The 23878-nt window shown below is 35.0% G+C and overlaps 1 protein-coding gene across 1 annotated transcript in view; it reads right to left on the bottom strand.

Annotated features, from left to right (window-relative positions):
- LOC118183671 (choline O-acetyltransferase-like) overlaps nt 1–23878 on the bottom strand; it is a 189707-nt gene that overhangs the window by 58322 nt on the left and 107507 nt on the right. The window contains exons 6-7 of the mRNA XM_035353269.2: nt 18157–18362; nt 9430–9530 (exon numbers count right to left, since the gene is read on the bottom strand). Coding sequence (XP_035209160.1) covers nt 9430–9530; nt 18157–18362 — 307 coding nt within the window. The remainder of the gene's footprint in view (nt 1–9429; nt 9531–18156; nt 18363–23878) is intronic.

Raw genomic sequence — 23878 nt, forward strand, 5'->3', positions numbered from 1 at the left:
GAGGTGCGATAAAAAAAAGCACAGTTCTATATCTTCCGTTCTATTGACCTGATTGATGAAATTCAACTTGCACTTTTCATGTCTCGAAAGCGCGATTTAAAATACGTATTAGATTTATATATAGCATTGCTCTAATATAGGTATTTTGACAAAAAAATAGGACATTTTCTGAAATGACATGCCAATGTTTTTCCACATTTCGATTCTACGACTCAGATTATGTCAAACTGATAAGTTGTGTAAAAATCGCACGAGTAGTTTTTAAGGAATCTGATGTGTATACCACATGACTTCCTTGTACGGAATATTAAATTATATGCATTTTTTCTTGCATTTCATTTAAACATATGCATTGAATTAAATATTCTTCGTCGATAGCGCATAAACCACAATAGAATAAATGCGCTCTTTAAAATTCACTGTGTTTGTTTATCATAGTGACACTCTGGCTCTAGGTTCATTTAACAGCGTTACATTTCATTCATTTTATAACTCAGAGTGCACAAAATTTACATCATTTGAAGAATTATCTAATCTTTGCCACATATTCTATTAAAATACTATAATAAATCTAAAACGATGTATAAAAGAAATTAAGCAAACAAAACGGAAAAAAAAAAAAAAAAAAAAGGGAAACAGTTTTGCACAGACGATTTAGTATTTCTCATTCAATTAATTAAGTTCTCCCTTCGCAACAAGGCAAAAATGCATAAAAACTCAAAACATTACGAAGTAAATCTTAAACACTTATTTCCTCGAAAAAATTGCAGAAAGAATTAAGCATGATTTAACTCGCAATAATAAATGAAGGCGTTATCTTTGTTGTTGTGAAGCTTAGTTTTTCTAGACTGGCAACAAATCTACTATTCTGTTAAGTTTCAAATGTAAACAAAAATGGCCGAAATGGTTAATCTTCGTAATCAAAAAGTAGGCTTAACAGCACTTAAAAAACTTTTCTACTGTTTATAATTCCACAATTATTGCATGCATGTTAGCTAAAGGCATAAAAATCTTAACCGGAGCACCATAATTCAATCCTTTTTAAAGCAAAAAATGCACAATTTACAAACATATAAGAATAAAGAAACAGCTCACTGGACCAAATAACTGAGTGGATATGTATATTTATATACAATTGGCGCGGCCGAGTGCAACAAAAATACGAGGTGCACATCTACATGTTATAGCAGTCATACATACAAAATTTCAATGTTCTCAGGCTACTCGTTTTTTGAGTTATGCGAGATACGTACGTACGTAAGCACGAATGCCACGAAAAATTCTCTTCAGAATTCATTTTAAATCAGTTTAATATTTTTTTTGGGGGAAAAGAGTCCTTTATTCTGTCCTTACGTGCAGATGTCACGCCGAAATATCGTTAAAGTGCATTCGATAGCCGTCAAAAAGGATATTTTCGTTAGTCAAAATTTTTATACGTGAATACGTGATATACGTGAATTTACATTTTGGCGCGTTTTAAAATATGCCGTATTTATTATAAGCGATATTAACGAAAATGGGGCTTACATGCTCTGTTAAAATTACTTGAAAGAATGAATGATGGACCTTGTTTCCTCTCGTGCATTAATGAAAAAAATTCTGATGTGTACACCACATGACTTCCTTGTACGGAATATTAAATTATACGCATTTTTTCTTGCATTTCATTTAAACTTATTAGATAGAATTATACTTACTTCGCCGACACCGCATAAACCACAATAGAATAAATGCATTCATTAAAATTCACTTTGTTTACCATAGCGACACTCTGGCGCTAGGTTCACTTAATGGTATTATATTTCGTTCATATTATAACTCAGAATGCACAAAATTTATATCATTTAAAGAATTATCTAATCGTTGACACATGTTCTATTCAAATACTATAATAAGGCTAGAACGATGTATAAAAGAAATTAAGCCAACAAAACAAAAAAGAAACTGGTTTTCACAGACGATTGTGTATTTCTCATTCAATTAATTCAGTTTTCACTTCGTGACAAGGCAAAAATACATAAAAACTCAAAATATCTCTATTAAAAATTACGACGTAAATCTTAAACTCTTATTTCCTCGAAAAAATTCCAGAAAGGATTAAGCATGATTTAATTGGCAATAATAAATGAAGGCGTTATCTATGTTGTTGCGAAGCTAAGTTTCTCTAGATTGGCAACAAATCCAGTATCCTGCTGTTTCAAATGTAAACAATAGCAATGGCCGCCATCAAAAACATTATTAGGCTTAGCGGTACTTAAACAATTTTAAAATTGTTGATAATTCTAAAAATATCGCATGCAGATTTACTAAAGGCACAAAAACCTTAACCGGAAGATAAGAACAACACAATTCAATCATTTTTAAAGCAAAAAATGTACAATTTACCAACATATAAGAGTGAGTGAGTGCACCGCTATGATGGCTTCCGACCACGGACATGAACCAAACGGAATTATATACCATCACGGCGGGAAAGACTCCAGAGTAACAAGGTTGAATATTATAAACTAATAATAGTTTTTTACATATTGTTAACTGCAAGGCACTAAGCGTTATTCTGGTTATCTGCTTTAAGTTCTGAACTTTTGAAACATTATAATATTATCCACGGTTGTTTCTGCTTAGGCAGTGTTCTGAGATTTTCTCTATTTTATCAAGGGCTATTCTGTTTTTGAGTGTGTTAGTCGTCCACATTGCCCAGGCACAGTTCGCTGGTTTCTTCAAGTGCCAGGTTCTTGTATGTACACAATGGAAGTAATAATGGTCCGTGTCGCCTTCCTCTCCGCATTCGCAGAAAGGAGTATCCCTAAGTCTGAATCTGTTCAGGTATACTGGGAATGGTCCATGCCCTGTCAAGAACTGTGCTAGGCTAGCACAGTGGGTCTTTATTTCCATGTTAACTTTTGGCAGTAAGCGAAATGTCCTTCGTCCTACCTCTGCCTCTGTCCATCTACTTTGCCAATTTTGTAGAAGACTTGTCAAAGTTGTTCGCTTAATATGAGACCAAGGAAGTTTAGTTGGTCTTTCTAATATATCCGTACAGTTGGCTGCCTGCTTGGCCAGTAGGTCAGCGGCTTCATTGCCTTGAATCCCTGTGTGAGCAGGAACCCATTTTAAAGTGGGTCTTTGCGAAATAGGCATTGTCAGAAGCTGTTTCTGAATTCTGTATACCAATGGACTCCGGCTGTTTTGACTTGCGATAGCCGTCAGACCTGATGCCGAATCACTGAGTATAGAGAATTTCTCCTGTTGACATGTGTTCGCATATCTAATTGCAGCACTGATAGCTAGAAGCTCTGCTTGGTATACCGAGTTATTCAAGCCTAATTTCCTTTTCCACTCGAATGTTACAACTCCATTTTCTAGTCTACAGAAGGCGCTGCCCGTGCCGTTCTCAGTTTTGGAGCCATCTGTGAAAAGGTTATTACTGTACCTCTGAATTGGTTGGTCGTTTATACTGATACCGTCAGAGAGATCAAAAGCTGCTGGATGAAAGTTATTGCAGTTGTTTTGCTCTTCGTAGTCCGAGTGGTGATAACTATGACCCCAGAGTGTTGAAGTTTGACCCATCCTGGTAACCCTTACGATAGCTGCCTCCCTTTCTACTATCAAATCTAAGGGAGGAATTCCTGCTAGTTGTTGTAGGGCTAGTGTTGACGTGGTACGGTAGGCCCTGCATACTTGAAGTAGCTGTTGTCTCTGAATAGAGAGCAGGGATCTTTTCATATGAAAGGTAAGTTCACCACCCCAGATTGCTGCTCCATAAGTTATTACTCTTTCTGTAATGGTTCTATGCCAAATTTTTAGTAGCTTAGATGAGATACCCCATTTATGTGAAGTCATGCGTCTCATGTTGTTGCTTAGGATGCTAATTCGAGTCTTAAGATTCCTGACATGTGGCATCCAAGAAAGTCTGTTGTCGAGTAATAGCCCAAGATATTTCAATTGGGGGAAACATTTTACCGGTATCCCATGGAGTTTAATGCTTGGGTTGCGTCTTAGCTGCCTGCTGCGTCCTATGAGCAAAGCTTTAGTTTTCTCTGCCGAAATCTGAAGCTTATGTGCTCTGGCCCATTGGGAGAACAGATCAAGACAGTATTGAGATCTCATTTCGAGGTTACTCCTTCCTGCCACAACTAGCATAAAATCGTCCGCATAGGCTATGATTCGAGCGTATTCTACGCTCTCAAACTGACGAAATGCCGAGTTTGCTACTATATTCCACAGTGTTGGTCCAAGGCATGACCCCTGTGGGCATCCTCTAAAGACATTTTTGACATAAATGCCGCTGTCTGATGTTACTTGTATACTTCGATCTTGAAGGTATGAGCGAAGGATGGTAATAATGGCTGTTGGGCACGCCATGTTGTGCAGCAAATTTATTACGTCTGGCCACCAAAGGGAGTCAAAGGCTCCCTTGATGTCAATGGCTATTGCCAGTGAGTGCAAATTGTTATCCTTGCTCTGTTTGATAGTGGCCATTAAGTCTTTTATGGCATGTTCAGTTGAGTTGCCCATTCGGAATCCAACATATAAGAGTAAAGAAATTGAGATCACTGAGCCGGATAACAGAGTGTGGATAACGTATATAAATATATAAATATATTTATATACGTTTGGTGCGGGCGATTGCAACCAAAATACGAGGTGCACATCTACATGTTATAGCAGTCCTATATACAAAATTTCAACGTTCTGAGGCTACTCGTTTTTGAGTTATGCGAGATACGTACGTACGCACGTACGTACATACGTTCGTACAGACGCCACGAAAAATTCTTTTCAGAATTTATTTTAAAGCAGTTTTCAATTTTTTTGGAGGAAAAGAGTGTTTTAATCTGTCCTTACGTACATATATCACGGAAATACATCTTTAAATTGCATTTGAAAGAGGACAAAATGGGATATTTTCGTTGAAATATGCTGTCTGAATCGTTTCGCGATTACAATACTTCCTTTTTACTTCGTACAAGGAAGTAAAAAAGGAAAGTAAGTAGATTACTATAAATTAAGAATTTAGCTAGGAGAATTATTCTGCGTGCAAATTGAAAAAAATGCTCCAAGATAAATTCTGAAATTTCTCCATAAATGTCTCTCCAAAAATTCCGAAATTTTATATTTAGGGATAATTTGCATCGTAGAATCGAAATATGAAAAACAAAAATTGGTCTGTTACTTCAGGAAAAGTCCTGTTTTGTACCATATACTTATGTTAGAACAATGCTATATATAAATATAATATTGTTGCATTTTTTTTCTTTTCTGACACCAGTTGTTACGAGGTTACTTTGGATTGAGTGAATAACGACGACACTTGATGAAGTAAACACACTTTATTAACCAGTATTGTCAGGACAGCTCCAAAACACGATTTACAGTCGTCGATGAGCTCCTATAAACACGCTGACACGATTAGCGACACAGCCTTCCGGTTATCAGGCTATAACGGTGGAGACAGCTTCACTGCAAAGCACAAGAGTACAGCTATTGACTCTGCTCGGTCGTTTTCGGAACTCCATGTACTCCTGACTCAACTGGCGATGCACTCGATGCACTACTGCAACTCGCGATGCACTCGACGGCATACAGAGCACGGCTCCCGACTCTTCGGTTCAGTCGTTCCCGGAGCTCAACACACTCTCTCGATGATGTACTAACCGCGATACACTAAGAGATTCCTTCAGTGAAATCGACGACCCTCTGGGCACTCGCTGCCCGGCTGTCAACTTGATCGACTCCGCAGGGATTGACTCGCTAGACGAGACACACACACTGACTGCGGACCAGCAGGTTTTATATAGCTTTCGGCTTGTGTTCGAGAACATTCTGTGTTAAACCGGTGAAAAATCGTTCCAAAAGTTTCTCCATCAGTCCATGGTATACCGCCAACTTTGTCGCCAATTGTCGCCAAGCGGGCTATTTCTCGCCAAATGTGGCAACTTTGCCTTTTCTTGCCATTTTATGGCAACCCTGAAACTGCTTTGTGGGGAAGCCATCTTACCGCGCCTTTACATTTCGTAACAATATATATCCTAAGTCACGCTTTCGAGACATGAAAAAAGCAATTTGAATTTCGTCAATCGGCCCAGTAGAACGGGAAATATAAAACTGTCCCTTTTTTTTTCTTTTTTTTTCGAAGTGTACCTTGGGGAAATCTACTGTTTTAATTCCTTAGTGTAAGAAAATGTAGTATTGCTCATCAAGATAATCTTAAACGTTTTACATGGAAACAATCGTACTAAACAAAATCTTCTCTAAATCTAAAATATGGTAATCTAAACAATGGTAATGAAGTATGAACTTCGACTTCGAACCGCGAACTCTTATTTAGAAACTAAGTTCGCGTTTGGAAAACATTACGAGTACCTTTGATAAGTTAAACATTGTGCTTTAACTCTCATTTAGAAACAAAGTTCGCGTTTGGAAAACATTACGAGTACCTTTGATAAGTTAAACATTGTGCTTTAACTCTCATTTAGAAACTAAGTTCGCGTTTGGAAAACATTACGAGTACCTTTGATAAGTTAAACATCGTGCTTTAACTCTTATTTAGAAACTAAGTTCGCGTTTGGAAAACATTACGAGTACCTTTGATAAGTTAAACATTGTGCTTTAACTCTCATTTAGAAACTAAGTTCGCGTTTGGAAAACATTACGAGTACCTTTGATAAGTTAAACATTGTGCTTTAACTCTCATTTAGAAACTAAGTTCGCGTTTGGAAAACATTACGAGTACCTTTGATAAGTTAAACATTGTGCTTTAACTCTCATTTAGAAACTAAGTTCGCGTTTGGAAAACATTACGAGTACCTTTGATAAGTTAAACATTGTGCTTTAACTCTTATTTAGAAACTAAGTTCGCGTTTGGAAAACATTACGAGTACCTTTGATAAGTTAAACATTGTGCTTTTTAGAACTTGTTAAATAAGTGCTAGAAGTTATTTTGATGTTAGGGACAGCCTTAACAAAGACTTTTTAAATGTTTCGTTTTATTATGTTACGTTACGTTACATTACCTTGGGTATAATCATCTACTCATAATGGCCGTTGTGCGAAGCACAAAATATTCAATATTTCTTCCACCAATCTTGGGATTAATTAGGTCTCAGAATGCAGCCATTTGGTAAAATCTAATATTTTAAAATTACATTTCGAATTTTATGAACTTGTAATTGCTGATCAAATTAAGCTATTTAGAGGACGCATTTTTTCACTGTTTAAATCTTTATCTTATTTTTAATATGCAGTATAAAATGCATAAATTATTAGTCCAAAGCAGCGTTAGTCGAGAATGGCTATTGGTCTCGAAATGACATTCTATGTTTAATCACTATAGAGTTGAATCACTTTTCAGGTTGTTGCCACCAAAATATTATCGTCCTGTATTATATTTAAAAAAATTAAATAATGAAGAATCTTCATGAATGTATGTATGTTTCTCGCATTGTGAAAAAATGACGGTACCTATAGGCATCAAATTTTGAATTGCGGAAACTTCGATCCGAACATAGGTCCCTGGAAATTCGAAATTTGAATTTCTAATTTGTTTTATTATCTATTTTGTAAAACTTTAACGAATTTTTGATTAACAAGCTAAACGATTTAAAAGCGAGCAATGGCAACATTGCATGGAAAAAAAAATTATCTCTAGCGCGCGAGACTTGTATCGGAAATTCTAAAGATGTGCTGTTTTTAAATATTTTGTGATATTGCTGTGGAATTGAATTTTACGTGTTTTAAGTGAGAACATGATCTTTAATAAATAAAGGTAACTCACAAAACATGAAAAAGAGACTCTTTGGCCATAATATAAAATCTGAAAGCTTTCAGATCATTTAAATGTTTTTGCACTCAAATAGTCAAGAAGGACGAAACGTGTATTCAGCATTTGATCGATTTTAATCTTTTAAATTATTACCGCATCTATTTGAAGCATTAAAATATGAATAACTAAAATGCAGATATCAATTACAAATTTGCATAATTTTTAAGAATTACAAGTAATTAAAATATTTCAAATTAAATCTTTAACTTCAAATGCTTAAAACCTAATTAAAAATGATTTAACCCCTTAACTGCCGCGGGCGTATATATACGCCTTGCTCAGCCGATGCGTTAACTGCCCCAGGCGTATATATACGTCCTTCCAAACTGCTATCATTTGCTTTGCGCTGCTACACCTAAAATTATTCGCAAAGTTAACGCATCGGCTGCGCATCTGGGCGCATCTGGGGCAGTTAACGCATCGGCTGAGCAAGGCGTATATATACGCCCGCGGCAGTTAAGGGGTTAATAGTCAAGCTGTTTTCTTGTCTAATTTGCTGTTTAAATGTTTCATAAATTTTCAGGATAATTAAAACTTTAAATTAAAACATTTTTAAATTAAAGAAAATAAAATTTCAATCTTAAACAGCTCAAGCGCTTGATTTTATTATTATTATATTTTTCAGTCCATTCTGGTCCTTAAATGTTTTACTTTTAAAATAATTTCTTAAAAGGATAAAAATATTGTTTCATTCTAAGAGTGCATTTGCAGTGATTGACAACAAGACTTGATAAAGAAACAAAACACAATTTATTCATTTATAAGCAACAACAATCAGCATTATATTTAAAAATTTGCAAATATAATGCTGGTTGTTGTTATTTGACTTCTAAATTAGTATTTGTTCGGCGTGTTATTTTACTTTTATCACAAATTCTTCGTCACTATTATTCATGAGAGTTTCAAAGACAGGTTTATAATCATCGAAAAACTACGATAATCACGCTGAAACAATCAGCCTCCAAGCTACAACGGTCAACACAGCTTCACGGTAAAGTACAGCTCCCGACTCGGTCGATTGCCCTCGGAGCTCAACACACTGAAGATATTTGACGATACAATATGATATACCAACTCGCGACACACTAACTCTAGATACACTGCTACTCCACGTACAGCCAGGGTTTATGCAGCTTTTTTGGCCTGCCTTCGATTCTAGGCCGAACCGGTAAGAATTCATTCTATAAGGTTCTCTCTCCAACCATGGCACATCCCCAATTTTATCAAAATCAAACGGACGATTTCGCGCCAAATATGGCAACCATGCTTTCGCTTGCCTTTTTCTGGTAACCCTAAACCCGCCTTGCGGGGAAACTATCTTACCGCGGCTGGGCATTTCGTAACAATATATTTTAACTGATCCAAATTTTATATTCCTTATTCAATTGTTATCTTTTGATAATACTTATTTAAGCTGTTTTTCTCCCTTAAGAACTAGTAGTTTTCTAAAGTTGAAATAGAATAGCCTAGATATTTAAAGAATTTCTACAAATCCGTTGCACGCATCAATGTTGAGCCTTTCCAGGAAAACAAATGTCAAACAGGGATTAAATTGTCCTAGGTGTTATAAAAGTAATAGAAAATTTCCAATAAAAAGTACTTACAGTTTTTGAAGAAATTCTTCACAGAATCGTAGAACTGTTATTCCTTCGGAGGCCGAATGTTCTACAACAAATCCTACAACGCCATCTCTCGTTACCACCGCCTGAAAAAGGCAAAAATATGTTAATTTAGTTCTAAACTACGATAATAAAAAGAGGTTTGAGTAAACTGATACATAGCTGAAAATTGTTAACACTACACTGAGGACATTAGTCTTAAAAATATATTAAGGAATACATTTAATTTAGAAGTTTCTTGAATGTGGAGACATTTTTTTTTTCAATGGATTTGGAAACAGAAGTCTGCATTCCGAGGTTTTGGTTTTATTCATAAATCATACAAACGTAAACTAAAGTACATCAGTCTAAATAAAATATTCAGTTTTCGTTTTTACAAATGCAAGACTGCGTCCCGTTTAAATTTATTGAAAAGTAAATTATAAATACAGGAATATCGTATCATACTGCGTACAAGGAAAAAATAGGAAAAAGGAGGTTAAGGAATGATTTACCAACATATATATATATATATATAAAAAAAAAAAAAAAAAAAAAAAAAAAAAAAAAAAAAAAAAAAAACTGTGCTCACCGGGTTGGATAACTGAGTAGGTTCATATATATATATTTGTAATAATAAAATTCCATAGTCAAGAATACACTTAAAATTCTAACTGTATGTTCTTTTCATTTTTAATGGCGACGTTCTCTTATTTGAAAGTACGTGGAATTAAATCCACAGCCCCGTAGTCAAGTTGTTTTTTCCCGCCTTTTCTACACGTACAGTTATAGAATGTTCTCGAGGTATTTAAAGCGAACTGGATTGGCTGACGTCATTTTCTTGGAAGCTCCGCCTTTCCAGAGGCTATAAAAAGACTCGCAAAAGGAATATCGGGGCTTTTTTCTTAAATGTCACGATGCAGTAAACTTCATACAAAAAGTTATTAGTAATTCTTTTATTTACTCCGGATATCTAATTTTTGTAACTGCTATTTTCTCCTGAATAAAAAATAATGGATCCTGTTTTTTAAACTTATCGTCTGATTATTTGAGCTACGACTACATTTATGATTCTTCAGCATTCTATTTATTCCGGACAAAAGCTGGTACATCATATATATATATATATATTTACACTAGGCATAAATATATATTGTTGTGTGAGTACGAGTTCGTAATAATTGGAATGCACAATTCCGATGAAAAGAGGGTAAATCTTTACATTATGGTAACTTGGCGATTTTTTGGCGAAAATTTGGCGACCAACCCTACTACAGCAACCTGCTAGTTTTGTTTTGGACGCCATTTTGTTTTTACGAAGTAAAGGCATTTTTTTACAAGCGCCTGGCCCCAGCCACCACCCCTGTTCTTATTGGTTGCCGTTTATGATGTCATGCTGAAAAGATACCATTATCTGTTTCGTTTGAATTATGTCAAGGGGAACTTATAACTACATTGGATTTGGTTATGTCCTGTGTTAATGTGAATTTGTGCGATGTAACAGAATAATTGCAATTAAAACGATCCTAACAATATAAGAAAATATGTCGGCACTTTCTATATAATTTGTTAATGCTATTTCTTGACATTGCTTCGGCAGCAATATCAAGAAATAGCACTTAACTCTTACTGTGTAAATAATGTCTGCCGCAGTTTTCAAGAATTAGCGGTTTATTTTGCAGAAAAGTGTTTTTAAAAGTGATATAAATGTAAAAGCTAGTTATTGCTTTATAAAAATTAATTGTTTGTTAACTAAATAACCTTCCTTTCATTTATCGGCCCACCAGCGGCCGAGCGGTAAAGACGCTGAACACTGGTAGTTCGGTCTGAGGTTCGAATCCCGCGAACGGGCTGGCTGCATGGGCGTTTTCGTGGTTTTCCCCATGTGTAACGTGTATACGAGCCAGTTTCGCTTAGAAAGTCCTCCACGAAAGGCATCCCTCCCTTTAGGCAGATAGCCCTCGTGTGCTTTGCCATAATTAAATACACCACACACCACCTTTCATTTATTGTTTGTTATATAGAGATTGTTTGGTATTAAAATTGCTCGTAGTCAGATTAATTTTTTTCTTTCTAATTCCAGGCATTAATTTCTCTTCATTTATGGCTAAAAATAAGATAAAGTGATAAGATATTTTTAAAGCACTAATAATATCGTTTATTTGACTTCAATTGGATTTATCGTGCTGTTTTTTATGCATTATTGTTTTGTTTCTTAACTTTTATATCTTATAAAAAGTGTTATTGTAAAAGTATTTTATACTTATAAAAAGTGATTACTTTTTATCTTAAGTCAATTTTTATCTTATAAAAAATGATTATTGTCAAACGATATTCATCTAATGACAAAAATACTGATAAACGGTTATCGCCTGCACATCGATTTTCACGTTTTTTCTAATACTATGTATATTAACAGTATATTTCTGAAGCTGCTTTTTATTTTTGTAATTTTTTCCCAAATACGGCACAGCCAGCGCTTTGCCTGTTTCAGCGCTAAAATGACCTTAGGCTCAAGCTTTTGGCGCACAATAATGCCGCGGAGAATTCTTTTGGTCACTGTATGACATCAGAAGTCGTGTCCAATAAGAACTTGGGGTGGTGGCTGGGGCCAGGCGCTTGTCATTTTTTTTTAACTCAACATTTTTTCCAACAATCTGCTAGCCGAATTACGCTTATACTAGAACTTTTATGGAACAAAAATGCTTAATCACGACGAATATTAGGTGCGAAATTGGGAGAAAGTGCAGAATTGCAAACTGCTTGCCGCGTTTTTAAGAATACACGGTATCCATGTACATGTCGACCTATTTTCGCTTAAAAAAACATCCCAGAATTGCACAAAAATGGCATTGTGCACACTCTTCACTTTATCTATGTACACAACGAACGTGGAATTAAATCCACAGCCCCGTAGTCAAATTGTTTTTTCCCGCCTTTCCTACACGTACAGTTATAGAATGTTTTGGAAATATTTAAAGCGAACTGGATTGGATGACGAGGCTGACGTCATGTCTTGGAAGCTCCGCCTTTCCAGAGACTATAAAAGGACTCGCAAAAGAATATCGGCGCTTTTTCTTAAATGTCATGATGCAGTAAACCTTCATACAAAATATTATTAGTAGTTCTTTTTTATTTACTCCGGATATCTGATTTTGTAACTGCTATTTTCTCCTGACCAATAATAAATGGATCCTGTTTTTTAAACTTATGGTCTGATAATTTAAGCTACGACTACATTTATGATTCTTCAACAATCTATTTATTCCTGACAAAAGCTGGTACATCATATATATATATATATGGAATATAACTGCTGTATTATTGTGATATGACTGTGGCATTATTGAAATCAGATGACTTGGTGGAAAGTAAATTGCAACTGTGGTTCTCTGCATCATAATATTGAAATTTTACATCGTAATTAGTAAGGACACACATAACGATAAATTCCACACATTATTTTATTCCTGATAATGCACATCCTCACTGTGTGTGTGCTATACACCCCTCCCTGTTTCGTACAGCTCACTTCTTAAACGATGGACAAAGTTAGGAAAGTAACCTCTGCGTGGCTAGCGGCAAGGCGACACAAGCCTCTAGAAGCAGAAGGGAAAAGAATTACGACGCAGTTGACCTTTTATACCGGATTGCATTTCAGATCACGTGACAATTTAATGTCCAGATGTTGGGTTCAGCTTTCATTGATAAGTGAGCATCAGAATTGCAGGGAGCTTAGTTCTAAAAATTATTGCTCGGTTTTTAAGAATAAAAACGGGAGTTAAAGGGATATTATTAATTTATTATTTGAAAGATAGATATTTCATATTTTACATATATATTTGATGCGGTTGATTGCAACCAAAAAGGGAGGTGCACAACTGCATGTCATAGCAGTCCCATATACGAAATTTCAATGTTCTGAGGTTATTTGTTTCTGAGTTATGCGAGATATATACATAGGTACGTATGTACAGATGTCATAAAGACAAACTCTTTTGAATCCATTTTAAATCCATTTTATAATCCGCTTTAAAAAAAAGAGTTCTTTATTCTTTCCATACGTACAGACGTCACGAAAAAACATTGTTCTAATGGATTTAAGAGCGGTCAAAATGGATATTTTCGTAGAAATACGGTTCCCGAAATTTTTCGCGATTACAATACTTCCTTTATTTCGGTGGGGGGGGGAGTAAAAAGAATCGCTTTTTTATTCAATAAAATGTTTTTCAATTTACATTGAATTAAGTATCAATAATGCTACCTATTTTTTGTCTCACAGAATTTAAGAAATGGATGGGGATAAAAAAGAAGGCTTATCATCATCAATGTACTTCTTTTAAAGCACCACCAGACGAGGATTTTTTCTCCACAAATACAATCCTCTGTACTATCCATAATGATTATCTTCTTTTATTAGATGTGCTTTTTTAAACTCAGAAAATGCTTTAAAATACATCTTTTTCTTTACGCCTATTTTATTAAGAAAAGGGTACATGCAGCATCGTTAATCTTTGTTACAATTTAATTTTGAACACATATGCTTTTAGCGAGAATGTGAGAAATGGATATCGGAATAATGTCTGAAAAAGTCCTTTATTACTTGCTTTGACTTGCCCAAGTCTCAGGGACTGCAAATAAAATGTATTGATCTTTAGAAGCTTTTAATTTTAAAGATATATTTCTTATTTTTCAGAATTTTTTCCCCCCTGAAATGCGAATTTGGAAGATAAAAATATAAATAAAGTAATAAAACTATTGGGTACTGTTTTATTATTAAAGTAAAAGCATGCTATTTTTTATTAAATTGGTAAAAAAACTTTCAACTGGTTACGTGTTTTGGTTAATTTTTCCTCATTTTAACATTAAAAGTCATTGCGCAAATTGTGAAAATATTACATTTAAATATAATCTACTTATAAAGTTAGGCATAATTAATTATTTTTTAATTTTATCAAACTAATTTTGAAGGTGTTTAATATATTGAATTTTTGTTGAACGAACTGCTTGCTTATTTCAAAAGATAAATTTTTGAGAAGATAACCAAAAGAAACAATAGTGATTATACAATTTACAGGAATATTGGCAATGCCATAATAATAAGCAGTTTTTTAATAATTTAATTTTAAATTTACGAATGAATTCTTATAGGACTTATTATTAGCCCAAAGAGGAAATTTTTCCAGAAGGACTATTAATTTCGTTTTGGCATCTTGCGTTGGTTTACTATAAGTGGCGTTTCATTTTTCAAGTTGTTGCCACCAAAGATTAGAATTCTGCATTTATATTTAATGAAATAAAATAATCAGGAATATGCATGAATGTAGGCATGTTTCTCCCACTGTGGAAAAACTACGGTACCTAGAGACATGAAATTTTGGATAATGTAGTCCTCCACTTGAACACGAGCATCTGGAACCTCAAATTTGGAATTTGTTTCATTATCTCTTTCATATTTTGTGAAACATTAACGAATTTTGGCTTAAAAAAACTTGATTATTTTAAAGCGAGCAATGGCAACACTGTACGAAAAAAAAAAATTATCTCTAGCGCGCTCGACTGTGTATCGAAAATAATAAAGACATGTTCTTTTAAAATTATTTTGTGATATTACTGTTGTATTGAAGTTTGTCGTTTAATTGCGAATATGATATTTCAGCAAAGGTAACACAGAAACGTTAAAAAACGCTCCACTGAGCGTAATATTTTTTTTCTTTTATCCCCGAACATAAAGCGGAAATAATGTTAATTTCATATTTGTTTAAGTTATGCTTTTCAGCATAATGATTAACGTAATAACTTAAAAAATTGTAATAAAACTTACATCGTAACTTAAAAAACTGTAATAAAACTTAAATTGTAACTTAAAATTGTAATAAAACTTAAATTGTAACTTAAAAAATTGTAATAAAAATTGTAACTTTAGTTAATTCTAACTTAAAAAATTGTTCAACGTAATAACTTAAAAAATGTTTTTATATTGAAACTGATGAACAGAAATCAATCAAAATATCATTTGTTTTCTTCACTTTAATTAAAAATCATACTATTGCATGTGTACGGGTTCGTAATAGATTGAATGCATACGAAAACGGCTATCCGAACTCACGCTGAACTAAACAACAAGTGAGAAACTGCTGCTCTTCCCGCTTTTATATAGGTTCTCTCCAGTTGCCGAGGAATCTTCAGCACCTTACAGTTCTCGAAATCACTGGAAGGCATATTGCGGCAGAATACAGTTACAGTTACTTATCTAGATAAATTACATTTGTTCAATCACAATACCAATTACAGTTACACATGGAGTGGAGCAAAATGTTTGCAAATGGTAGCCAAGTCTGGCGATTTTTGGAGATTTCTCGCCAAATTTTGAGATCAAAAGTTAGTCGCCGAAATTGGCAATAGCTGGCGATATCTCGCCAATTTAGCAAGATAGTCATTCACTCAATGTTAAATAGAAATGCTCCTGTATTTTTATTTTTCCGGCAGAGTATCAATTCTCTCAGCTTTTCATATTACATTATACACACACACTCACACACACACACACACACACACACACACACACACACACACACACACACATACACACACACAAAAAAAAAATTCCACATATAATTTCACTAAAATTATTTACATAATTACAAAATTCGTAACAATTTTGTTATGTGTTAACTAGAAAACCTGGCAGTCATACGAAATGACCGCTATTCTAGAAATTATAAATTGTAATTAAAATGATTTGTGCAAAGATGTCTGCAATTTAAGCTGAATTATCCACGGCGAGGAAGCCCCTCTGCTTACTGCCCAATGGGGTTTCCCCCTTCTTCTTGCTTAATTGCTTAAAGTAGAGTGCAATGAAATAAACCACTGGCGGTATATTTCTTAAGAGCCCACCGCTAGCTCAATCAATAAAGATGATTTAAATAATGAAATGTTAATTCATATATCAAAGATCTCTTTGTACACAACATTTCTTGTGTAGATCTTTCCATCATTTCTAAGCTCGCCCTGCAAAGGACCATCCATTATTTTTAATTTTACGTCCGTTCTTGCACGAACTCTTGAACAGGCAACATAAAGTTGACCGTGTCCAAATGCAGGCTCAGGTAAAAAAATGCCCTGAGACTTATGGATGGTCATAGCAAAGGCAAGTTTTACAGGAAATTGTTTACGTCTCAATTGAAGCGGCAACCCTGTGCCGTGGCAACTTCACCCCCATTGGCTAATACAGTTACGCAAGCAACCAAATAAACTATCGGCGACAAACAGACACTTAAACCGCATATGTATATGGGGTGAAGTAACATCATCTCCTCCGAAACGGCTGGCTCCCGGGCTTAGCGAAGCACACCGTTGGATTCCGCAGGTCCATGGCACGCTATTTTGACCATTCGCGTCTTCTTGGGACTTTAATTAGCCGGGATATTAATTAAAAACTAATTTCCCCCTACGTTTTCCTTACATTTTCCACTTTCTTTCTTGTGTTTTCCCTATTGCAGGGATATGGCTACGTGCCAAATTCTTTTTTCTCGAATATCTACGGAACGGCTCCGAGTTGAAATTCGAGACGCGTGTCCTCGGGTTCCAAAAAATTCTCCGAACCCATCGATACCGTTCTCATCTTCGTACGACTTTAATCTGCCGAGATATTAATTAAAAACTGCGGAAACGTTAATTTCCGCGCTCATTTTTTCGAGTGGCAACAATAAACTATCGGCGACACATACTTTAGCCGCTTATATATTTAAAGAAAAGATAATAGCTTTAGATCTAAGTGCAGTAACATAGAATAAATGTTACCGTACTTGTGTATTTTACATAACAATATTAATAGAATCTTTTGAAATACTGCACCTTTTATTGCGAAGAATTTAAACCACAGTTACTACTACCTAAAGAACTTAATTTTAGACATCATATTTATTTATTAAACTCAAATGAAACTACAGTTAAATCTGACAAACAGATGGTATTAAAGTAGTATGGTATACATAAATGACAATAATATAATTATTTGAGAATAATACGCAGTATAAGGTGTTGTGTAATTCCTAATTTAAAGAAAATTATTTTGATTTGAGATTTGCTGAAAATTTCACTAATTTTAATTCAAGAGAAATTTTCATTTCAGTTACTGCAAATATATAAGATTAATAGTAATTAAAAAATTGAAGCATTTGATTCAGCTAGCTGGAGAAGTAATTGTTTTAACATTTACTCTGTAGAAATTCGAGGTACCAAAGTGAATTATTAGATAGGCGGAAAGAATAAACTCTTGTTTAAAAGGTGAAGAATTCATTAGGGAATGAGTTTACTACCACAAAATAAGGATTTCGAGGTACTTTACTAAATTAATTAAAACGAGATATTTTCCATGCTTAGTTAAGTAGGAAACCTTTGTCTCTTCTTGGCTTGTGAAATAGTTTTATCAGAGAAAATATCGTTTGGCTTTCGAATAATCAGAGTTGAAAAGGCTTTTATAATTTAGTTTCAGATTGGATTTAAGACTATGCAAACGTATTTGTTCTGTGAAAACATCATACTGATACCAAAAAGTTTAAAGTTTAAATATCAGTTCATTTCTATAATCGCAATCAGCAAGATTTAAAATTCTTAAACCCTATAAAGATTTATTTCTTAAAATTTTGCAGTTACTAATGGAGATGGTTAAAGTGTGATATTATTTTGATTTTACGAAATTCTGGAAAAACAAAGAAGCAGATCACTTACTTGAAGAAATTTGTCGTACCATCTGTTAGCGGTGCCAGCATCGGTGCCACTACCATGAAGCACGTGACCGGCCATTGTGGTCAACTCCAGGGTGGTGGAATCTTTTCGAATGGTGGAATAGTTAGGCACCATGGGAGTTCCGTCGTCTAGGCAGAGAACAAAGAGGCAGTTCTCGATCGTCTGTAAACTCAATAAGTTTACGTTTTCTGAAATAAAATTATAATTTTAGACATCGAAGCTATAACACTTTTGGTTAAAAATTCAGGTACATTTAAGAATCTGTACCCATGCATGCAAGAAAGAAACCTCGATGAAATGTTCAAGATTCTGAAGCTAAGAACTGGTTTAAGTCTGGTGGATAATATTTAAATATTATTACTCTTTTTACAAATAATAATCTTGTAAGGTTTATTTTAATTTACTAACAGTTATTTTTAATTTTGAAACCTTTCCTTTAAATTCTTGTTTCCCTCTTATAACTTTCTACCAGAGTGAGATTTTAATATTGAGTTGCATGTAAATGAGGTAGAAAAGGTATTTAAAGGAAGGTTTCTCTTACTTAAACAGAAGAGTTTAAGAAACCTTAGTAGCGAGTGTTTGCCGTACTTACTGATATTCTCCAGTCAATTTAATTAAGGGCATCTACGTTAGGTGTTTGTGCGTAGCTTCGGCTCAGTCAGTTTAGTTTAACATTAGATTAGTTTCTTATTTTTCTTATCCCGAGTTTAAACTCAAAGTGGAGGCTTTTCTGTAAGCCCTGAAAGGGGCCGAATGTTATTATTTTTTGGAGTGAAATAAAAGGTATTTTAAATTTTTCTCTGAGTCCACGTGTGTAAACTACACGCGTGGACTCAGCTACAAGCAGCAATACAGTTCAATAGGTTGCACTACGTTCAGTAGAGACAAAGTAGTTAGGAACATATTAACTTTTTTAATAGTTTCAGAAATCATATTTAAGAATCTTAATATTGCTACGGGTTTTGAATTGAGTTAGCGATTTTTAGTAGAATTGTAATTAAAATTGTTTTATTTCTCCGTGCAATGCAGCACGAGACTTATATTAAGAGAAGGCTATGCAGGAAACGTTAAAATACAGGAGCACGCGCATTTAACATTTAATAAATAAATATCCCGTAATTCTACTCTTTTGCTATCCAGAAATCTCGAGAAAACGGAAATTACCAGAAGTTTCTCGTGACTAAAAAAAAGTTTTAAAAGGGCTTTCTCTTGAATGACTGGTTGTAGATCTGAAATAGTTTCAATAAGAAAAATATTTTCTTTAACTAAAATCGTAAAGAGCAGTGGTTTAAAATTACCATTTGTTAAAATGCTAACATGCGACATATTTATTCAAATAGATTTTACTTTATATGATGTTTGTTTTGTTATTGTTATTCGGTGAAAATGAAGATATCTGAAATATCGTAACATCGAAGAATTGTTTTCGAAATCATTTTTGCACACTATCTTTTCATATTGTTACCTATTTAGTATTTAATATAGCTAATGTTAGTAGAATTATAAATTAAATTGTTTTATTCCTCGTGCAGTGCAGGACGTGACGAATATTAAGAGGAAGCTAAGCCGGAAAATTCAAAACACAAGGGCACCTGTAAGTTTAACATTTAATAAATAATTTGTTTTTGATTTCGAGAAATTGATAGAACATTCACGTGCATTTAAGAAGCTTATATAAGCGGCATGAAAAATCTCTCAATTCGTTAGTAAGTTGTTTTACGAGTTTTGTTTAGAAAACTGAGGTTGTTTTTACTGTAGCGAATTCGCGGATTAGCTTTCTTTGCGTTTCTCTGTTTTGAATTAACTTCTGTTGAACGTTTTTAGTAGTTTAAAAGATAACTACTGTGAGATATTGAGATATCGTACGAATATCTGAAGTAAATTTAGCATTCTTTTGGTTTATTTGTTGTGATAATAATAAATGTTTTTCATTTTTCATCGGACTTGTGCATTCAATTTATAACGAACCCGTACGCACGCAAAAAGGTTTGGTGTCAGGAGTGGGGTTTTTAAATGCTAGTTACAGTATGGATGGAAGAAAAATTCAGACAATTGATGACTGCATTTGATGCTTTACAAGAAAAGTTCGAAGGGGCCATCAAGTCTGTTAAAGCAGAAATGAAACTAGGCCAAGAATTCGTTAAGGACGAGATGAAATTGGGTAAAGAATTCGTTAAAGACGAGATGAAAGTCGGTTAAAAAGGAATGAAAAAGGAAATTACCTGTGTACTAGAAAACAAATTTGAAGCTATCGAAAGCAGAATTGACGATGTTGAAAATAAAGTTGGACACATTGAAGAAAGAATTTCTTCTGTAAAAACAAATAGAAGAAAGAGTTTCTTCAGTTAAGAAAGAAATCGAAGGAAGAGTTTGTGCCGTTCAACAACAAATCGAAAGAAACATTCATAACAGGGTTTCTTCGGTCGCCAAGGAAGTTGATGCCTTAAATAAATTCGTAGCGACGGCAGGGAGCAATTCTGAGGATTTAAAATTTTTACCAATGCTTGTTTTTCGTCCATCTCTGAAGTCCCACGTATAATGGGGAGGCCTCCTGGTGAGTATATAAAACATAATTTGTTATAGTTGCGGATGCGAATGGATGGGATTCCCAAGTTAAGGCCTGTCATGTAGCCACTTCTTTGAGAGCAGACGCAGCAGATATCCTTCAGACTCTTTCCGAAAACCAAATGCTAGATTTCGAAGCTCTCTCCGGCGCATTGGAGCAGCGCATTGGGGAAAAGTGTTTGAAAGACTACGGTAAGCTTCAATTAAAATTCCGCCAACAGAAGCCCACGGAAACACTCCAGGAACTCACCATAGATGTTGAAAGGCTATCCCATCTCGCCTTTTCGGAGTGCCGGACAGAAACAAGGGAAATCCTGTCCCTGCAATACTTCATCGACGGCATCCGGGATCCTGAAAAACAGAAAGATCTGCGAATAGCGGATGTCAAGGAATTGAAAAGCGCTCTAATGTACGCCATGAAATTCAAGGCAGCCCAGCAAGCAACTCGTAAGACTGCCATCCAGTTAAAGCTGCTCAAATCCAAAAGCCATAGGACAAATGGCTGCCCTTCCAGATAATTTAACCCCGACAACTCAATGCCTTAAGACATAATATTAGTGAAAAGAAACATACCTTAAAATGTTGAAATTGCGGAGCTGAAGGCCACGTGCGAAGGAACTGCAGAACATCCCAAAGCACGGAAACTGAGACCATTTCTCAGCAACGAAACAGGAAACAAATTTATAACCACATCGAGGAACGGAGGTTGCCAGATAATAAAAACCTTGTTTTAAAGTGCGTAAGATTTCTACAGTGAGTGGCAACAGTAACGGACTGTCCATCAATGGGCATATCGATGGAGTTATTTTCAATATGATCATTGACATAGGAGCTAATGTTATTATCATTCGGAGAGATTTAACACAACAGTTTAAATGTAAACTTATTTGGACGCCATCCTGTGTTACCCTTCAGACTGCTTCTGGTGATAAGATAGCTAGGAAGTTAAACGTAAAAATCACGTTTGGAAGTACCGCCTACCATCACACGGCATATGTGGCAGATATTGCAGATCCATGCACACTCGTATTGGACGTTTTAAGGAAATACAATTTTTCCTTAGAATTTAAAAACAAAAAAACTGCTTTCAGCGTCTGAGGACATGACTATCCATCCTCAGAAGGGATCCTCACCTGGAAACGCCGACATCTTGTCCGAAAGACCCAGCTCAGGAAGCTGCCGAAATCGTGCTAGGGCCGAAAAGAAACGTAAGACTACCAGCTGTTCTCCAACCCAGATGTTCTTCGGTCGAGACCTTCGTCTGCCTTGTGACCTCCTGTTTGGTCGCCCTACGGATGCGCCTTTATCGCCTGAGGAATACATACAAGATGTCCAGGCCCGGCTTAAAGTGATGCACCATTCTTCACGAGAGCGAGGTAACTTTGTGACGGAAAAGGTGAAGACCCGATATGACACGAGAGCTGCTGGACATCAATTCAACGAAGGAGACAAGGTGTGGTTGTGGAACTCGATTCGACGAAAAGGACTCAGTACGAGACTACAGTCACCTTGGGATATTCCGTACACAGTCCTAAACAGGCTGAATGACATCGTGGTTAGGATCCGTAGGTCATCGAACTCTAAACCTAAAGTCGTTCATTAAGACACATTAGCTCATTACTGTGGCCAAAGTACGTAGTGTAAATAATTGTAAATAATGTGGCCCTTTTTGTTTCTAAATGTATACTTGATTTGTATTTAATAGTTGATAGCATTTGATTTGTTTAAGTTAGTTATTGCATTTATTGTTTACGTTGTTTCTTATTATAATGTAACATTTACTATTGCATTTATGTCTTAGTTGTAAGTTTGGCTTCCAGTCCAGGGATTGTACTGCCCGGGTCGGGCAGTCCTTGGAAAGGGGGCAGTGTTACGGATTTAATATTTAATATAGGAGTTTTCAGTAGTTTAAAAGATAACTACTGTGACATATTGAGATATCGTACGAATATCTGAAGGAATTTAAGCATTTTTGTTTTATTTGTTGTGATAATAATAAATTTTATTCATTTTTCTTTGGACTTGTGCATTCAATTTATAACGAAGCCGCACGCCCGGAACAATTTGTGGCTAATCTTTGGAATATGGTAACAGGTAGTTTGGCGACATTTTGGTAAGGCGATAAAGGTTACTAGCTAGGACTTTAGCAATAATCTGAGAAGTACACAGTTCCAATCACAGATTATTTTATCTCAGAGAAATGAGACATGTCATGTGACATTTATGGACGAATCAGAGTTCTTTAATCCAAAAAGGGGGGATTACATGTTTCATATATAAATTTGCCCTGTAAAAACAAATTTCTCTGCACATTTGTTCTACTATTTTCCGGAAAATTCCGATCGTGATTTTAGGTAATAAGCACTTAGAAACAATTTCGCACCTAATCTTCGTCATGATTAAGCACTTTTGTTCCATAAAAGGTCTAGCATAAGCGTAATTCGGCTAGCAGATTGTTGGAAAAAATGTTGAGTAAACAAAAAAATGCCTTTACTTCGTGATAACAAAATGGCGTCCCCCACAAAAAAACTAGCAGGTTGCTGTAGCAGGGTTGGTCCCCAAATTTTCGCCAAAAAATCGCCAAGTTATTATAATCCGAAGACACCCAATTTGTATCTTTGGAAAAGCATAATAACTGAAAATTTCTCCGTAGAGGGTGCATACAAAGGCTGTTCGCGCATTTTTTAGACGATTTTCATTGTATTTGCCTAAAATGTTTGTGATTTAAATGTTCCATTGGATACTCTTTATTCTTCACCATTTTTCTACTCCGTAATTACCAAGACAATAAAGCCTTTCTTAGGATCCTGGAAGGTATTTTATCCCATCCCTCTTGAACAGCCTTTCAAAGTCCAACGAGGGTTGTAGGTCGAAGTTTGTACAATACTCTTTTGAAAGTCTGAAAGGGCAAAAATATGTTGGTGATAGATCAGGAGATTTAGTAGGGACATGAGTGAAGGGTATAATGTCGATACCCGTTTCTTGTTGCATTTTTTATGGGAAATTAACTGTAGATTTTGATGTACGGCTGCTTGCTTTGTCTTGATGAACTTTTACTGATTGTGATACTTTACACACACTGTGTGTAAAGAAAAGGAATTTCACATTTGACAATTGGGTATAAAATATGTTTCTGATA

The sequence above is a fragment of the Stegodyphus dumicola genome, chromosome 11 (genome assembly GCF_044657685.1).
Source record: "Stegodyphus dumicola isolate Sdum_Otavi_A_Nest chromosome 11, ASM4465768v1".
NCBI lineage: Eukaryota > Metazoa > Arthropoda > Arachnida > Araneae > Eresidae > Stegodyphus > Stegodyphus dumicola.